General features: G+C 36.8%; 1 protein-coding gene across 6 annotated transcripts in view; it reads left to right on the forward strand.

The window, feature by feature from the left end:
- The first annotated feature begins 6,598 nt into the window (after positions 1-6,598).
- NUF2 (NUF2 component of NDC80 kinetochore complex) overlaps positions 6,599-19,687 on the forward strand; it is a 29,886-nt gene continuing 16,797 nt past the window's right edge. Inside the window, exons 1-7 of one of the 6 annotated variants that reach the window (XM_027096837.1) lie at positions 6,630-6,732; positions 9,384-9,501; positions 10,141-10,283; positions 11,484-11,558; positions 12,543-12,619; positions 13,132-13,193; positions 18,913-19,010. In XM_027096837.1, coding sequence (XP_026952638.1) covers positions 10,161-10,283; positions 11,484-11,558; positions 12,543-12,619; positions 13,132-13,193; positions 18,913-19,010 — 435 coding nt within the window. In that variant the 5' untranslated portion in view covers positions 6,630-6,732; positions 9,384-9,501; positions 10,141-10,160. Of the gene's footprint in view, positions 6,733-6,755; positions 6,846-6,957; positions 6,978-9,383; positions 9,502-10,140; positions 10,284-11,483; positions 11,559-12,542; positions 12,620-13,131; positions 13,194-18,912; positions 19,011-19,687 lie in introns of those variants that run through there. The other 5 variants (XM_027096836.1, XM_027096838.1, XM_027096839.1 and 2 more) reach the window with 5 other exon arrangements.

Here is a 19,687-nt window from a genome sequence, read left to right on the forward strand (position 1 = left end):
CATCTGAATCCAAAACAAAGATACTGTTTACAGTACCTCAAATGTAAAGCTCAGTTTCCAAATCTACTAACAAAGATGAACACAGCTGAGGAATGAAGTAGATTAACAGGTCTAGAATGATTAAAAGGCAATAAAAAGCAGACAGCTACTTTGAATTCAATGCTGCTTGTCTTCTTAAGCCTGAACTCTAAACATGTATCTTAAAGCCAATAAATTCAGAATCTAATTTTTTCCACCTAGAACATTGTGTTCAATGTTTATCACTCTAATTCTATTTACTTATGTAAAGGAAAATGAAACAGAACTTCCAAATTGTGTAAGGTTAACATTAATACAATAGCGCCACCCAGTGAATATGCTGTGCAAATAAAAATGTTACTAGAATTTACCACTTTAAATATCAGTGCATCTTCAGTATACCTATAACCCCAACCTTTTAAATAAAATTATACACTAAAATGTCAATTCACAAATATATAAAAGCATTTTTACCTATTCATTCATAATTAACTACAGTTAAGATGTGTAAAGGATATTCCAACACTTGTAAATAAAGGTTTTGCATATTAGATACTACTTGTAATGTTGGCAAGCAATAAATGTTAGCTGCCAGGTCAAACAGCCATGCTGTTTCCTCTCACATGCATTGTTAGGCAGATGTAAAACTATGCCACTCAGTTGCTTTAGTAGGTTTTACCTATCCCTCACGATACATCGTTTCAAAGATTTTTTGATGCCCTTAATATAAAGTATGTGTTCATAATTTCACTTTAGCCTGCTACTCATGGTTAGTCATTATTTTTAAGACATGAATAAATATTAATTATTTGCATAAGTGAATTGAACAATGGCATCAATGATAGTCATCAAATTTGTAAACCAACTGATAATGTGATGTTGTCAAAAAATGCTAGTATGACCTTAGATATCATTACTATTCTACTCTATACCAATCAGATCATAGTTGGAGTAGTTTTCAGTATAAAGTTCATACAAATAGAACACTTCTTTCTCAACTTTTTATTTTTCATAGGAAATATAAGCACATGGGGGAAAAGTATAAAGAACCAAAGTATATTCAATAAAAAGAAAATCTTTTCACTCTGAGCCCCAGTCTCCCTCCTCAGAGGCTACTACTATTACTAATTTCTCCTGTTAGATGGACCACGTTTAAAAAGGAGTAGTTCAATTCAATAAAAAACATTGACTGGGTACCCAGTTTGTGCTAGACACAAGTGTTAGGTGCTAGGGAATCAAGTCATTTAGCATCAGCCCTGTGCAATAGTGGAGACAGACACAAAACTGATCATTTCAATAAAGTATAAACTTTTATTTTTTTCAGTATACAAAGAATACACGTGAGATCTCTCCCAATCGCATTGTATCTATCATTTTCATGTGTATCTCCCACAGGCATCTTGAGCTATACATGTCCAAAACTCAATCATCAGTCACCTCCCAAAATGAGTTCACCTCTATATTTCCTAAATCAGAGAATAGCATCCCATTTATCTAGGGGCTCAAGCCAGAAAACTCTCACTCAGCAGATATTTATCAAGCATCTACAATGTCTAACGACATCTAGGCCATGAACATATGATAGCAAATAGGGTCCTCACTAAAACTTGTTTATGGAACTCTATCCTTGATTTCTCTCACCTCTGCCCTCCCAATTCAGTCACCAAGTCCTGCCACTTCTACTTCCTGAATTCCATCCATGCTGGCAATACCCTAGTATAGGCTGCCGTCTTCTTTCCCCTGCATTACTACAATGAGGTCGTAACTGGTTTTCCTTCCTTCAGTCTTGCCACTCTTCAATTCTATTTTCTCATAGCAGCCAGTCATCACCTAAATACAAACCTAATCTTGTTGAAGCCCTTCAAACTTCCTATTACTTTTAAGAAGTCCAAACGCCTTAACTTGACTAGTAATACTCTTCATGATCTGGTGCCTCTTTACCTCCCCAGCCCTGTGTCTAGAATCTCTGCTCCTAGGCTGTGCTCTCTCTCCTCTTATGTCTGGGCCTTCACAGTTGTTACCTCTTTCTTGCCCTCCACCCTTTAACCTGGCCAATTCCTAGCTATTCTCCTGCATGGAGCCACTCAGACTAAACCACAATTTTTTTTTAAATTACTTTTCTTCCTTCCCTATGAGAATATAAGATCTATTAGGTCAATTATTAGATTGATTATTATCACATTTGCTTGTTCATTATTATACTTCCAGTACCTAGCTTAGCGTCTGGCATAAAATAAGAGGATCGATAAATATTTTTGAATGAATAAATCTATACCTAGAAAGTCAGAAGGAAAGTCAACTAGTTCAGACTGTGGATTAGGGAAAGGCTTCTTAGAAGACATCTGAAAAGTAAGTAAAGAAAGTAGGGATCAGGCAAAGAAAATCAAGACAGTCCAGACGGAGTCAACAAGAATAAGAAAAGGTCTCAAAGTATAAAACAGCCTCATGAATGGGAAATGGGTGTGATGGGAGATGACAGTGGAAACATAAACAGTGGCAAGATCATGGAGGTCCCAGGGTGCAGGCTATGGCGTTGGACTTTTTCTTGGAGGTGATGGTGGGAGGGGTTGTAGAAGTTTAACCAGACCAGTGAAATAGTCAGATTTACATTTAAGACTGATCATTACAGCAGCTACTTAGAAGACAAAGTGGGGGATGCAGGTAAGGGTTGTAAGGCTGGAAACAACAGTGAGATAGATTGGGCAGTTGAAAAAAAGAAAGGGATAAATCAGGATTTGAATGGCTCACGAGCCCTCCCAAATGCATCTAGCTAGTAGGCAAGAAAATAAAAAATCTGAATCTCAAGGAGGAAGTCAGAGATAGCAGTAGTTTTTGGATCCTTGAGCAAATAGATTAAAACAATGAGAATGGATGGTACTCTGAAGGAGAAGATTTATGCAAAAAAAAAAAAAAAAGAAAACTCAAGGTTGAAACTTATACTGTATAAAGGGCAGGCAGAGAAAGAGCTCCCTAAGAAGCACAAGATAGGCAGAAGATACAGGAGAGAAGCAAAGGGACTTAGGTTTCAAGGAGGGTCTGATTAATGGTGTCAAAATGTAGTGGAGAGGTCTAGAAAGAGGCACTGATCAATAGCACAGGAGAAGTAGGCACTATTCGTCTTCTGAGATCAATAAGAAAGAGGCAGATAAATGTGGTGGTAAGGGAAATGGGTGGGCAGGAAGTTAAGGAATATGCTGCATGATGGCTTGAATTTTCTCAGTTAACTGGGAACGAGGTTGCTGGAAATGTCTGTGGCCCCTGGGAAATCTCTATATTCAAATAAGTGGGTTCTTGATGGCAAGGAGGGTGTAGGACCCAGTCTGGGTATTTTATCTATTCCTACCACACTAGACCAAGTGAATCAACTGTTCATCCTCACTGACCCACTTAAAACAAAGCAGAAACAACAATCTGGAATTCTTGTCACTTAAAAAAGAGATTTAAAAAATTTTAACCCAAAGCACTAGCTACCACAGGACCGCCACCTGAATTAAAGATAAAGTCCTAGTTGCAGGCTGCCATGGTCTCACTGAGCATCCCATCATGTCAGTCAAAGGTCTGCTCAGTCCTTACAGGTCTGTCATCCAGGATCTAAAGTGCAATCTAGAAAAGGAACATGGAATTAAAATTAGAAAAGAAACTGGCATAAAGGTCATAGATGCATGTGAATGTGTGTTAAGTGCTTGAAAAATATCTTTTACACTACTCTAGTCACCTTCGAATAAAAAGAGAAGTTGAAACTGAGGACGAAGGTAGTTATGAGAAATCACTGCAAGTTATAAGGCAGGGAACTGACGAATGATAAAGGAGTGTCAAGAACTGGGGGTGAGCTGAAGCTGCAGACCAAGAACCTGTTGTACTTCGTGTGATTTTCTCCAGAGTGCCCAGCTGGGGATTTATGGGACAGATTCAGGGCGGGGATTTATGGGACAGATTCAGGGTTAGGATTTTGACAGGCACTGGGGTCAGAGGCAAGGGATGCAGGGAGTTTGGATGTTGATAAGCCATGCAGTCTAGGCTGGGAAGGGAGGTAATGGCAGGAGAGCTGACAGGGAAAATGAAATATAAGAGCAGATATAGAGCATGTGAGGGTATATAGGTCCAGGGGGAAAAAGATGCTACAGCCATAAAGAGTACTGGAATCTAATTTTCTGCTGTAGTTAATGTCTTTATGGATAATGACAAAACTCTAGAAAGTTTAGGCTGGGATTTCTGGATTTCTGCCCTTTAATTCACAATGACCAGTAACAGACAACTGAATTTTGAAAAATCAAATCTACCCTTATAATCGAGACAATCTGAATAAATACCCATTCGTTTTTTCTTAATTTTACTTCTAATATAACTATCAATTTGCAATATCTACAGTAAAATTATCCACCAAAAAAACAATTATTTTATTGTAAATACAGTCATCCTGCTCTTCCTTCACCTCATTTTTCTCTCTCCATATGGTCCATTCTATTCTTGGTTTACATATAGGTCACGCTTTCCTTGTCTGGACTCTTAACAATGGTTCAGGCATTTGTCGAGCACTTACCATTTGCAAGATATTTTACTAGGACAATGTATAAATAATAATAGTCAAAATAACAGGTAATACTTATCGAGTGCTTACAATTCTGCCAGACACTTTACATGAATGAATCCATTTAATCTTCATGACACCCTATAAATAAGATATTATCGCTACTTTAAAGATGCAGAAACCAGTTTAGTTAGGTTAAACAACTTGCCTGAGTCCATACAGATAGTAAGCAGTGTGATGAGGGATTTTTTTATATATTTTTGGCTGCATTGGGTCTTCGTTGCCGCGAGCGGGCTTTCTCTAGTTGCAGTGAACAGGGGCTACTCTTCGCTGCGGTGCGCGGACTTCTCATTGTCGTGGCTTCTCTTGCTGGGGAGCACAGGCTCTAGGTGCGCGGGCTTCAGCAGTTGTGGCACGCGGGCTCAGTAGTCATGGCTTGCGGGCTCTAGAGCGCAGGCTCAGTAGCTGTGGCGCACGGGCTTAGTTGCTCTGCGGCATGTGGTATATTCCTGGACCAGGGCTCGAACCAGTGTCCCCTGGGTTGGCAGGCGGATTCTTAACCACTGCGTCACCAGGGATGCCCCGTGATGAGGGACTTAAACCCAGCTCTTTCTGACTCAAGAGCTGAGCTCTCAGTCATTACGCTAGCTATAGTCCTTTACCCTGCCTCTAAGAAGATACTGCCTAGTGGAGTATGCGCATGCACAAGTAATCGGTTTGATTTGGTAAGTGCCAATGAGAAAGGTCTTTTTTTTCTCCTCTCCTCACTCCAAGTATTTTTTTTAAATCTATTTTCTAACTCACTTTTGAGTTTTACTAGATTCTGACTTTTGAGAATTACATAGGTAAATGGACATAGAAAAGGGAAAAGGAAGCCCTAAACTAATGAATATGAAATGTATTTTTATTTCAAATCAGTATAAATTTCTATATCAATAGGTATAGCCTCCACCACCCCCCTACAACAAAGCACCAGAATTTGTGTACTTTCAATAGTATTTCCAGTATATTTTTCACTTGATTCAGTGCAGACTTCCCATCCAATACACCACCCTCACTAGATAATACTGTACACTGCAGTCAGAAGCAAGTCCTACTACGGCTTCTAGGGCTCCAAGCCATAATAAAACTAAATGGTTTCCCCCCGCTGACAATTAGGCCAGTCGTATCTTCTGCTGCAAGACCCAGACTTGTGATCATGTATGAAGTGCCACGCATCATTTGAAGAACGCAACTCACTCGCGGATGTGCAAATTTGGGGAAGAGTTCAATGTTGTTAGCACCGGGAGTGCCTTGCTCCTGTAGAGGGATGAATGAAGGGAGGGAGAACAAAGGACACGGGTTCTACACTAGATAGTGCCACTTACTATCCAAGTGGAAACAAATCACTTCTGAGCCCCAGATTTCTTGCCTGTAAATGTGAAAGGATTTGACCAGATGAACTGTTAAGACTGCTCCCACCTCTGGAAGTTGGGCTCACCAACGCAGAATCAGATGATCTGTGTCCAAATCCTGGTTATGCTACTTGTGAACTACTGCGCACAGCTTTGGGCCAGTTGCACAATCTCCCTGATTTAATCCCTCATTTGATGATAGTATCTATTAGCCCCCTTTCCCTTTTTAATGAAGCCTAAATGAGATAATGCCTATAAGCATCCAACACAGAACCTGGCGTCTCAATCAACGCTCAAAAAATATCGGTGTTATTACTCTGAGACTCTATGACTTACCCGGCCCCACTGCCCCACGTCCTCTTTCCCTTGTCACCTTGAGTTTAGCTCGTCTCCAGAAACCCTCTATTCACTTCCGCTCTTCCCCTCGGACGCCAAAACCGTTCAAAGGTCTCACGAAATTTCGTATTAGCCTCGGACTCCTCCCCCAAACCGCGGCGCTCCCATTTCCTGCTGAATTTAGATACGACTAGACTCCAACTCTGCGAAAACTAGTTCCGCTCGTAGCCCGGCGTCCTCTCTCGCAACTCCAGCACCAGCCGTCTCGTGTCTATTGAGCCCAACCGGCACCCGGCGCGGCGGAGCGCAGGAAGTGGGCGGGGCGGAACGGGGCGGGAGTTCCAGTAGGAGGCGGCAGGTTTGAAAAGTGACAACGGTCGGTGTTCGCTGATTTTTGAGTTCGTCTGTAGCTGCTCCGCGGACTCGCAGCCTTCCTGTGGGCGGCTGGTGCGGTAGGTGAGCGCAGACACTCGCGGACAGAGGACGGCCGGAGCTGGGACGCGGAGCCTGGCAGTGTTTTCGTTACGCGCAGAGCTGGGGAGGAGGCTGGAGAAGCCAGCCCCTGGGAGGTGGGGGAAAGCTCATAGATCGTGTTTATTGGATTTTAGTCCCCCAAACAACCTGAGCCCAGTTGCTACGAAACGAATGGGTGTTTGCTGGTACAACATAGACTACGGGAAAAGAAACTTGAGGTGCAGCTGGTCAGTTAAATCTTGTATGTGTGTATTTTTAACCCAGTTATTTAGAAGATTATGGGGTTGCAGATGCTGGTCCACTGTCTTTGTAGATAAGTCTCCGTTGCTCAAACATCGCTTAACCAAAGTCAAATCCAAAAATCAAAAGGCAAAAATATCATACTTAATCCAAAAGTCAGAGGAAGAGAGCGGTGTATGCATGGCGCTTTGCATGCGTGGCACGATCATTTTCCCTGATGAGTTCAGGAAACTGTTTACTTAATTTTTTGATGTTGGGAGTCTTTGAGTCTTTTCTCTTTGTTTTTGTTTAGCCTCTGCTTCCTGGGATTTTGATTTCCACGATCTAGTTTATTTTAGAAAAATGAAGTGTCTGAAATTTAATCAGTATTCTTTCAATACCTATTGTGTACAGGATCATGGTGTTGCAAATAAATGAGGAACGGAGGGGTAATTAGTAGTAAATGCCTGCTACTTGGTAGGCGATCTGAGGGTCACTTTACATATACTAGGTCACTTATATACTTTATCCCACCAGAGCTCAAACTGTATTGAAAGGCCTCTCTCTCCCTCTCTCCCCTCTGTCCTTTTCTCTCCCTCTCCTCTGTCCGGCACTCCCTCCCTCTCTGCACACACACGTGAATGAATTGGAACTGAAGTTGTACTATCAAAGAAAGATAGAATTTGGATATGGGAGGTGGTTCCAAAAGGAAACATTGGAAGTTTGGGAAACGTCTTGAAGGAGACTAACTTGTAACAGAAAATTCATTAGGTTATTTGATGTGGTAGGTAGGATGAGTAATTAAAGTATTTTTGTAAAGATGTTACATGATGCATTTGGTGTTCTATACAGATTCATCTGATAGCACAGTGTGCAAGACTTTAGAAGAGAGGGATGTGTGATAATAATTAATGAAGATATTTTAGACCTCTTTCTCTATTGTGATCATCTCTGATCCAGATATAGTTTGTTTTGGAAAGTTGACTTTTTCTGCAGTCTTTGGGCAATTGATGATTTTTAAATCTATGACTTAGGTGAAAACATAGAATGCATATTTATGTTGAAAAGGACATATAATATATGAGGTGTGAGAATCTGGATCCAAAAAGATTCTGGCTGTAGAAGGAAAGCTTGAAATTATGAAATTCAATAATAGGAAATAGGAATAATAGGAAATTCAATGATAGGAAATGCAAATTACAAAATTCAATAATAGGAAATAGGAATAATGGGAAATTCAATAATAGGAAATGCAAATCCTTGCTTAAGGTTCAAATAATCAATTATGTAAAAAGAACATGGAGAAGTCCTGGCTTGTTGGCTACGAAGTGATGTAAGAATTCATGGAGAAGCGGGCTATGTTGAAGAAGTTCTGGGAGTTTCAGTCAATCACACACACATATATATATTTGTCAGTAAGTGTTATAGTAGCACAAGATCAGCAGTGACCATCATCAACTGTGTTGATATTCTGCCCTAAGCAGACCATATCTGGAGTATTGTGTTCAATTTGAGCATTACACTTTAAGAAGACATTGACAAAACAGTTTTAGAAGAAAGTGAGTAGAATGATAAACTTTCTAAAACAAAGTCGTAAAAGGAGTGGCTATTCTTAAATTATACTTACCTTAGACAAGACAGGGCTAAGCAGAGATATGATAGCTTTCTTCATGTTTTTGAACGTGGAGTCATAGAAACAAGGATTATTATATTCTATGTAGTTGCAATGACTAGAAGTAGGACCAGAAGGTAAGAGTTACAACAAACATATTTCTACACAGTATGAGAGAGAGTTATCTGATTATTAGAGACATACTAAGGTAGACAGAAAGTTTCCTTGAGACAGTGAATTCTGTGATGTTTGCAAGTGTTTAAGCAGAACTGAGAAGTTATTTGTTAATCATCTTTTAGAATGGCTTCCTGCATTTGTCAGTGGTTAAAGTTGACAAGGCTGCCTTTTAACCCTGACATTTGGAGAAACATTAGGAGCCTAAAGAAATAGATTTCCAGAACTGTGGGTCATTTCAGTTTGTTTGCAAAAGTGAGTATATTCACTTTGTATCTCTGGGATCACACTGCTTCCCTAGAGAGTAGGAGATCCATAAGTAATGAACCAAGTATTGTTAACTGAGTGGCGGAGAAAGTGGCTTCTGTTGCTGCTGCTTCTACTACTACTGTTACTATTGCTATTCTGTTAGGCATAGCTAGAGATACGGAGAAAATGAAAGTGTCTTAGCTTACTGTTGGCTCACAGTGCAGTGCCAGAGTTCTATAAACATTATCACAATACACTGTGGCAAGTATTATAACAGAGTTCAGTGCTAGCTGTAGGGTAGGATTTCTTAACCTCAGCATTATTGACATTTTGAACTGAGTAATTCTTCGCTGTTGATTGGCCCCCTTATGCATTGCAGGATGTTTAGCAACATTCTGGGCCTGCTACCCACCAGATTCCAGTAGCATCCTCACTCTAGTCCTGACAACCAAAAGTGTCTCCAAAGTTGTGAGAACTACTGCTCTAGGAGAACACAGGTGGGAATATTTTACTATCTAAGGACATTAGGGGAAATGGTTTTTTGTTTTATTTTATTTTTTAAGTTCTCACTCTAGTGATTGGAATTCCTGCCAATTACAGTTGTTGTTTTTTCTCTCTCTCTTCCTACTTACATCTCAAACCTTATTAATCATCTCACTGTGTGTACATTGAATAGAATGTTAAATCATAGTACAGTTTTACTATTTATGCTGTTTTGCTGTTGTTTGTGTATAGATTCTGCTGATAGTGTTGCCTATATATCTTGCTTTGAGGATTAATTCTCAGGATAGATCTTATTAAATTCTGTGCCCCCCAGATTTAAAGAAGTTTCTTATCTGTCTGTTCAACCTGTCTTCTTTCCCATATGAAAGAAAACACCATTAGGAAAACTAGAAAATGACTGTGTTGCTTTAGAATAAAAGTTATTTTAGGATATATATATATATATATATATATATATATATTTGTCTTTAATGTTATCTTACTAAGATGTTTGATGATTTGGTGGTAGTTAACACTACTATGAATATAGTTCAACCTTGGGTTGTTAATTTTGTCCTTATATTTATCAGCTTCTAGATAATGAAAACTGCTAGTTGTGCCATGTTTCTGATCTTTGTTTTCAATTCCTTCAGACTAACAGGAGACTCCCAAGATGGAAACTTTGTCTTTCCCCAGATATAATGTAGCTGAAATTGTGGTTCATATTCGAAACAAAATCTTAACAGGAGCTGATGGTAAAAACCTCTCCAAGAATGATCTTTCTCCAAATCCCAAGGTAAAATGTGGTTGTGTTTGCATGTGGTTAATGTTATTTGAAAAGAAATTAAACTACTAGGTCTATAGAATGTGGAGAAAGACATGTATATTACTATTTGATATAGGCTAGTCATCTTAATCCAGAGAAACTCTCTCACCTAGTGTAATTTTTAAAATAACATTAAGTTTATGTGGGGCAACTTCTACATTCCCATTAGGAATTCAAATCTTTAATATGGTTGCTTTCTCCCCCCGCCCTGAAGAAAAAGCTTCTAAACCATAGGCATATTAAAGTATATTAAACTTCTCATTATCGGAGTAGTGGTCTGAGGGTATCATTTATTGGTAAAGCTTGAAGGAACTTAACTCCACAAGTGGTTTCCAATCAGAAAAAGTGCTTAGAAACAGTCTTCTTTGGAAGCTTACAGATTAATTTTCTTGCATTATGCCCCAAGGGGGAATTGACTTGTTTTGACAGACACTGTTCTTTGTATCTTTAGTTATTAAATGCAAAAAAGAACTATTCGTGTGTCACAGAAAATCCCAAAGTCTCCTTCCAGTTTCCTGTGTTCATCTTGAAGTGATAACATAATAAAACCTGGTTTAATGATGTAGAACTTAAACTTTTTGATATTGATGCCTCTTTAATTCTTTAAAATAGAACAGATAATCTCAGAATAAATGAACTTGTATATGGATGAGAACAGGTTGTATAGGCCAGCATTTGGGAACCACTGATTTAGAAGATAAAAGTTAAAAATCCCATACTATCCTATTAAATTTATACCTCCTGGATCATAGTAGTCACTTTAACAGCTAAGGCATCTTAGCCTTAACATCTGAGGCATCAAACAAGGTTTCCCATGTTCTTTTTAAAAAAATACACCCTCATTATTTTTGTCATATGTCTGACAACCTGTTCTGAAAGACTAACCCATCTTCCATTCCCTAATGTGGATAGATTGCCTGGACTGGATTTGAATATACTTGCTAACATTCTGTATATAAGCTTAAACAACTGATCTTATTGACACTTATCACATGTGAGCAAACTGATAAGTATATAAGGTGTTTTAAAATTTGGAAAAATTAAGAAATATTTCAAGGGGAATGGAGTAATGTTATCACTCTTTTCTTCTTTGTATCCATTTACTATAATATTGGACAGTAATGGTGATAGTGGTGCAACAGAGTATTAAAAGTTATTTTTCTCTTGTAGCCTGAAGTCTTGCATATGATCTACATGAGAGCTTTACAGATAGTATATGGAATTCGACTGGAGCATTTTTACATGGTGGGTTTAAGATGAGGCAAAATTATGTTTTTTGCTGCATTTCTCGTGCTCACATTGAGTACTGGTTTTCAGGACGGGAAGTTATTGACTTTATTTTTAACAAAATCAAGTCTTATTTAAAATTAATGTCACTTACACGGGAATCTTAGGCATAATAATGGCCTATACTGATAGCTTTAGTAAGATGAAAACTATTACTAAAGACCTAAATGACACAAGTTATTGATGCTATGCAGTTATTGACAGATTTACAGTTTGTCTTCAAAGACTATAGTAAGCAACAACGAAGTCTTTACAGATACTGGTCTCTTCTCAGTAAGGACTCCCAAATTAGAGTAGGAGATACACACTAAGATTGAAAACAATTGAAATAAGGCAATTGAGCTTTTAGCAAATTAGGTATTTCTAGTAGGAAGATTATTTTTCTTAATCTTTTTTTGCTGTTGTTGTTAAATCATCAGGGCATCATCTGAAGATGTACAAAAATGTAATATCTGTAGAGTCTCACCAATATTATATATTATTTAAAAATCAGAGGGTTTGTCACTTATTTGCTATGAAACCTTGCTAAAGCTTAGTTTCTTTGTCTATAAAATAGGGATAGTACTCTGTCCTACTGTGGTTATAAAAATTAAGAAAGAATATATTGAAAATGCTTAGCATAGTACCTGATATTTAGTAAATGCTAACCATTACCCCTTTATTTATTTATTTTTAACATCTTTATTGGAGTATAACCCCTTTATTTTTTAATTCATTTAAAAAGTCTTTATTGAGCACTGACTGTGAACCTAGCATTATTAATATTAATGACAACTCTAGTTTTGTGCCAGGATCTGTATTGTTTGCTTGTTTGTTTTAAATTAATGATAATAAGTTAATATATTTTGATTGTAATCTATGATTAAGATTTCTTGAGGTTGAAGATTTTTCTCATTTTGTCTAATCAATGTGTAACTTAGATTTTCTGTTTATTACATTTAGATGCCAGTGAACTCTGAAGTCATGTATCCACATATAATGGAAGGCTTCTTACCAGTCAGCAATCTGTTTATTAATTTGTGAGTAAAGAGTCATTATTTTCTTAGTCCACATTCGTATTTACATTACATTCAGCTTTCTTAAAGACATGATTTTCTTTGGGAGGGAATTTCTACTACTTTTCTTTCCACTCCATCCCATAAATATCCAAGATTGTACACTTTCAGCAAACACATCTAACTCCCTCCACCTGTGGCACCTTCAGTTCATTCAACTGATGTATTAAGATATTGTGAGTCTAAAATCGTTGGAGGGTTTTGCATTCTTAGAGAGTCCTAGTACCTCAAAGAGTGTGGGTTGTTTATTAGAATCTATAACGATACCTTGGTATTACATGAATATTTGTGTAATATACAGAAAAAGTAGATTTCAGTGCTGTAGGATTATATATTGTAGTAGACTTCTGACTTGGTCCTTTGACACTGAGAAATATATCTAGAAATCTTTTTGAAAATAAGATGTTTATGCCCTTTGGCTTAGTATGTAATTCACAGTACACTTTTCAATATGCTTGCTCCACTTTATCTTCAAGGGACTCATTTCTGCCCATCTGTCGGGTGAATGACTTCGAGATTGCTGATATTCTATATCCAAGTAAGTGAGAATTTAAAACAATTTTTAACGTTTGGCTTCAATCTAACATTTTACCTTTCCATCAATAAATGTGAAAAAAAAAAGAGAAAAGACTTCAAGGAACTTGGATTTAGAAAGTGTATCTGATTCTCAAGGATGAATTTTTTCATATCCTATTATTGGAAATTTTTCCTTTGTAAAGCCACAGAGAAGCTGTTTTTCTGATTAGTTTTTCTTAACTCCTTACATTTGAAAAATGTCCTGTAAATTTGAGAATATGAATACAAATAATATGCAAGCTATGATGTTGCATAGTGGGTTAATTATACCAGTTTTATCAAATATAGTAATTACTTTTTACCATGAAGAAAGTACCTTTGAACACTGATAATAGCCGTGATATTATATTAAAATGTAAAATTCTCCTAACTTTGTGTCCATTTATTCATTTGACCCTTTTGTATTTATATATCAGGTTATCTTATGTTGGAAGATATTTGGTGTGCTATTTAAAAATTTGTTTTTTATCCTCTTTTGGATCTCCTCCTTTTTCTGTTGTTGTTTATTGACATATAATTTACACAAAAGTTCACCAATTTTAATGCATAATTGAATAAATCTTAAAAAATATATACAGTTATATAACCAGTGCCACAATCATGACCCCCCGAAGTTCCCTGACATCTTTGAAAAGATGTCTTTTCAAAGCAAAATATATTTCAATTTTGAATATTCTAATTGATCATTGTTTTTCTTTTGTCATTCATAAAACTATTTTTTGTGTTCTACCAAGAAATCTTGGCCTCAAGGATTTATTTGGCTAAATTTTATCCTATATTTTGCTGTAAGTGTATTGTAGTTTCAGCTATTATTGCCTAATGCCTGAATTTTTGTATATCATCTGAGGCAATGGTCAAGGTTCGTTTTTTTTCCTTTATGCATATGGTTATAAAATTATTCTAGCACCACTCATTGAAAAGATTATCCATTCCCCGTTGAATTACCCTGGCACTTTGGTCAAAAGTAATTGATTAACCACCGTACATCTATTAGAATGGCAAAAATCGAAAACACTGACAAAACCAAATGCTCATGAGGATATGGAGCAACAGGAACTCTCATTCACTGCTTGTGGGAATGCAAAGTGGTATAGTGACCTTGGAAGACACTTTTCAGTTTCTTACCAGACTAAATGTATTCTTACTGTATGATCCAGTAGTCATGTTCCTTGGTATTTACCCAAATACCAAGTGTTGAAAGCTCACGTCCACACAAAAACCTGCAAACAGATATTTGTTGCAGCTTTATTCATAATTGCCAAAATTTAGAAGCATCCAAGATGTCCTTCAATAGGTGAATGGATGAACTAGTACATCAAGACAGGGGAATATATTCAGTGCTATAAATAAATGAGCTATCAGGCAATGAAAAGACATGCAGGAATCTTAAATGCATATTACTAAGTGTAAGTAATCAATCTGCAAAGGCTATTTACAGTACCATTCCAATTATGACAATCTGGAAAAGGCAAAACTTATGAAGATAGTAAAAAGATCATTGTTTGCCAGGGACTGGGGGAGGGAAGAATGGATAGCCAGGGCACAGAGGAGTTTTAGGGCAGTGAAACTATTGTGTATGATACTATTGTGTCATTATACATTTGTCAAAACCCATAGAATGTGCAACTCCAAGAGTGAACCCTAATGTGAACTATGGTCTTTGGCTGATAATGATGTGTCAGTGTAGGATCATCTTTTGTAACAGATATACCACTCAGGTGGGGGATGTTTATAGTGGAGTAAGCTGTGCGTGTACAGGGACATAGCGTATATGGAAACTACTTTCTGCTCAATTTTTCTGTGCACTAAAGTGCTCTAAGAATTCTGTTTTAAAAAGTCAATGATCATATATATATATATGAGTATATTTCTGGCTTCACTCTTTGCTCCATTGATCTATATGTCTGTCTTTACACCAAGCATACTACCTTGATTACTTTAGCTCTATAGTAAGTCTTGAAATCAGACGGTAGAAGTCCTGCAACTTTGTTCACTTTTTCAAAATTGTTTTAGTTATTCTGGTCTTTTGTATTTCCATATAAATTTTAGAATCAGCCTGTCACTTTCAACCCCCCTCCACTCCCCATAGCCTAGTGGAATTTTGACTGAGTTTACTTTGAATGTATAGTTCATTTGGGGGATAATTGACAACTTGATAATATTGGGTCTTCTAATCCATGTGTATATCCCTCCATTTATTTAGGTTGTCTTTAATTTTTCACAACAGTGTTTTATAATTTTCAGAGTACAGGTCATGTACATTTTGATAAATTTATCCCTAAGTACTTCAATTTTAAGGGATATTGTAAACTTCTTTTAGTTTAAATTTCTGATTGATTGGTCATTGCTAGTGTAGAGAAACAATTGATTTTTATATATTGACCTTATTTCTAGTAGATTCTTTAAAATAGATTCCTTAGGGTTTTCTACACGGGCAATCATATTGTTTGAGAACAAAGGCAGTTTTACTTCTTTTCCAGTCTAGATGTATTTTACTTATTTTTCTTTCCTTCTGCAGTGGCTAGGACTTCTAGCGTATGTTGAATTAAAATGGTGAGAGCAGGCATCATTGTCTTGTTCCTGATCTTAAGGGGAAAGCATTTAGGCTTTCACCAGTAAGTATAATGTTAGTTTTAGGATTTTCTTAGATTGCCTTTATCAGGGTAAGCAACTTCTATTCCTAGTTTGTTTCGTGAATGGGTGTTGACTTGTTTTAAACTGCTTTTCTGCATCTAGTGAGAAAATCAAGTGGTTTCTCTTTTTCAGTCTAGTGGATTACATTGTTTGATTTTTGAATGTTAAACCAACTTTGTATTCAGGATGAACCCCATTTGATTATGATACATTATGTGTTTTAATATATTGCTGGATTTGATTTGCTAATATTTTGTTGTGTTTTTATGATGATGTTCATAAGGCTACTGGTCTGTAATTTTTTTGTAATTTTACTGCACTGACAGACTTTGGATATCAGGGTATCGCTGGCCTCTTAGGATGAGTTTAGAAAGATTCCTTCTTTCATTTCCAGGAATAATTTTGTAAAATTTGTGTTATTTCTTCCTTAAATGTTTGGTAGAATTCACCAGTAAATCCATCTGGGACTGGAGTTTTCTCTGTGAGAAGGTTTTAAATTAATTAATAATTCAATTTTTTTTTTAATAAATAAAGGGCTACGCTGTTTGTTTATTCCCAAAGCTACTGAATGAGCTTTTGTAGGCTACCTTTTTCAGCAAGTTTATCCATTTCATTTAAACGGGCAAATTTATTAACATAAAGTTGCTCCTAATTTTCCCGTATCATTTTAATAGTCTTTGGGGTTAGTAGTGATGTCCCATCTCTCATTCTGACATTAGTAATCTGTTTTTTCACTCTTTTGTTTTTCCCTGATCAGTCTGGCTAGAGGTTTATCAATTTTGTTGAGCTTTTAAAAGAACTAGATTTTTGTCTCACTGATTTTTATGTATTTTATTTCTGTTTTCTGTTTTATTGGTTTTTGTGCTATTGTTATTCCTTCTTTTTTCATGCTCACTTTGGGTTTGCTCTTCTTTTTTTTTTTTCTCCTAGTTTTTTAAAGGTTAGAAGCTGAGGCCATCAGTTTGAGATATTTCTTCTTTCCTAAATAGGTGTTTAGTGCTAATAAATTTCCCTTTAGCCCTGCTTTAGCTGTGCCCCACAGACTGATTATAGACGGTTTCGTGTGTGTGTGCGAACACGCATGTGTACACACACGCGTGCATTTTGGATTATAAATTTAAGCTCATCTTCAGCAGGATAGTCCTATGCTTCTTTGGCTTCTGGGGTTGAGGCCATATCACTCCTGAGATATCTTTTGCTTTTGGAAGTTATTCCAGGATTATCATTGGCTAAAGACCACTTTTTATCTTATTTCCTAATTTCGATAGTTCTTGGGTCAAATATATAGTTTAATTTAAACCAAAAACCCATATGGCAATGGGCCCAAGGTTTAGAATTCTCAGAGGAGACTATTTCCTTACTAGAGACAAGGCTGAGCCACTAGTAACTTTGTCATTTCCCTGCACTGTTATGAGAAATTTTACTTTCCTTAATCTACCTTTTCTCTAAGGATGTAGCCTTTCTAGAGTCCCACGTCTAGTAGGGATCTCAGTTCCATTTCCCTGTGTCATGTGAGTCCAAGGCATCATCAACTGTTTCTATATGAAAGTTAATAATCTAAACCACTTGCTTACTCAACCTGGAGTTTTTCTCTCTTGGTTCTCCTCCTTTCTGGCTGTTTTTTTTAAAAATAAATTTATTTATTTATTTAATTTTTGTCTGCGTTGGGTCTTCGTTGCTGTGTGTGGGCTTTCTCAAGTTGCAGCGAGCAGGGGCTACTCTTCGTTGTGATGCGTGGGATTCTCATTGTGGTGGCTTCTCTTGTTGTGGAGCACAGGCTCTAGGTGCGCGGGCTTCAGTAGTTGCAGCACGCAGGCTCAGTAGTTGTGGCTCGCAGGCTCTAGAGTGCAGGCTCAGTAGTTGTGGCGCACTGGCTTAGTTTCTCCACGGCATGTGGGATCTTCCTGAACTAGGCCTCAAACCCATGTCCCCGGCATTGGCAGGTGGATTCTTAACCACTGCGCCACCAGGGAAGTCCCCGTCTGGCTGTTTTTAATAAGACTTTCTCTTTATCACACGTTTTCAGCAATTTGATTATAATGTGCCTTTGGGGATTTTATTTTATTTTATTTTTTTACCCCCACTTAGGTTTGCTCACTTCCTTGGATATGTTTATAGTTTCTATCAAATTTGGAAAATATTTAGCTATTTTATAAAAGTTTTTTCTGCCATTCGTTTTTGTAGGCCTCCAGTTACACATTTGTTATGCTGCTTGATATTGTCCCTCAGTTCATAAGTTCTCTATTCTTTTTTTTCTCTCTGGCCTTCATTTTAGATAGCTTTTATTGCTATGTCTTCAGTTTCGCTAATCCTTTCATCTGTATGTCTAATCTGCTCTTAATCCTATCTAGTGCATTTTTCATTTCAGATATTTTATTTTTCAATTGTAAAATTTGATTCAGGTTTTCCCTTTCTCTCCTTATAATGCTAATGCTTTTCTCTACCTTCCTGAACAAATGGAATATATTTATAGAATATATTCATAGGCTGAATGAATTCAAAGGCTGAATCAAGAAGATAGAGTTTTTTAAATTCTAGTTGCCTTGGCCTCTTCAGACTCTAAAAATTATAGTTGCTTTGGTCTCTCCAAACTCTGAACTCTATCTTCATGACTCAGCAAAACCCATGAGTTCTGTTTATATTCTACCTCCCTGGTTTACAGCCTGAAAATTCCCTTAAGTGGTGGGCTAGTGCATTCATTAATAGGGTTCACCTCATTTACTTCTCTTGTGGATTGCTGTCCTATATTGCTTGTTGTTCAGTGTCTAAAATTTGTTGTTTTATATATTTTGTCCGTTTTTCTGGTTGTTTAAGATGGGATAGTAAATCTGGTTGGTCTCTGTTGTTCTTTCATGGTCAAAGTGCTTTTTTTGGTTAAGATAATTCTGATCATCAGGTTAGAGCAGTTCTTCACTTTGGTTAAGTAGCAAACACATATTTTTGTTCTGTAACTATGAGCGGAATATATGGTGGAAAAAGGGTAAATTTTCACTTTTATATTATATTGTTTCAAAGATTTATTTAAGCAGTCTTTCTTTGTATTTTAGAGGCAAAACGGACAAGTCGGTTTTTAAGTGGCATTATCAACTTTATTCACTTCAGAGAAGCATGCCGTGAGACATACATGGAGTTTCTTTGGCAATATGTAAGATTTAAGTGTATTTTCTGGGTCACATACCAGATTAATAACATCATTTGTGCACCACTAATCTATTTTGAAATGGTTGTCACAGATACCTAATTGTTTTATGGCCATTAGAATTAAATTTACATATCAATATTATATTCATATGAAATTGCAAATTTTAGTAAGCTGATCTCAGAATGAGATTTTCTTCTATATTTGGTATCATTAGAGAGAAGCTGGGGTTTTTGTTTTAATTTTGTAGCTGAGACTCCTTTTCCTTTATTAGGAAATGTAAGGGAAAAGAATAGTGATAACCCATTCCTTTTCTTTGAAGTTTAATAGATAATGTAGTGTTCTTTAAATAATTGAGATATTTGACGTTTATATTTGCTTTCTAAATAATAGCCTAATTAGGTGTTTTGTTCTGTTTATCATGCTTACTTGACATTGCATTATAAGATTCAGTTCAAGTAAATCACTTTAACAGATAGAAACTCATTTCATCAACAATTTAGGGAATTTGGAAAGATTATGGGTCATCTGTGTGATTTGTTCCCATCTGTCCACAGTTTGAGGGTACCATACTTTTAGAAAAGCACCGGAGTAACACCAGAGAATTAGGCCTTTAGTGACTGAGCTACATTGATAAATATTTCCTTGTACAAATCATGTTCAGCTTATACCACCTAAACATC

The sequence above is a fragment of the Aethalodelphis obliquidens genome, unplaced genomic scaffold (assembly GCF_003676395.1).
Source record: "Aethalodelphis obliquidens isolate GAN/ISIS:26980383/991018 unplaced genomic scaffold, ASM367639v1 scaffold109, whole genome shotgun sequence".
Classification (NCBI taxonomy): Eukaryota; Metazoa; Chordata; class Mammalia; order Artiodactyla; family Delphinidae; genus Aethalodelphis; species Aethalodelphis obliquidens.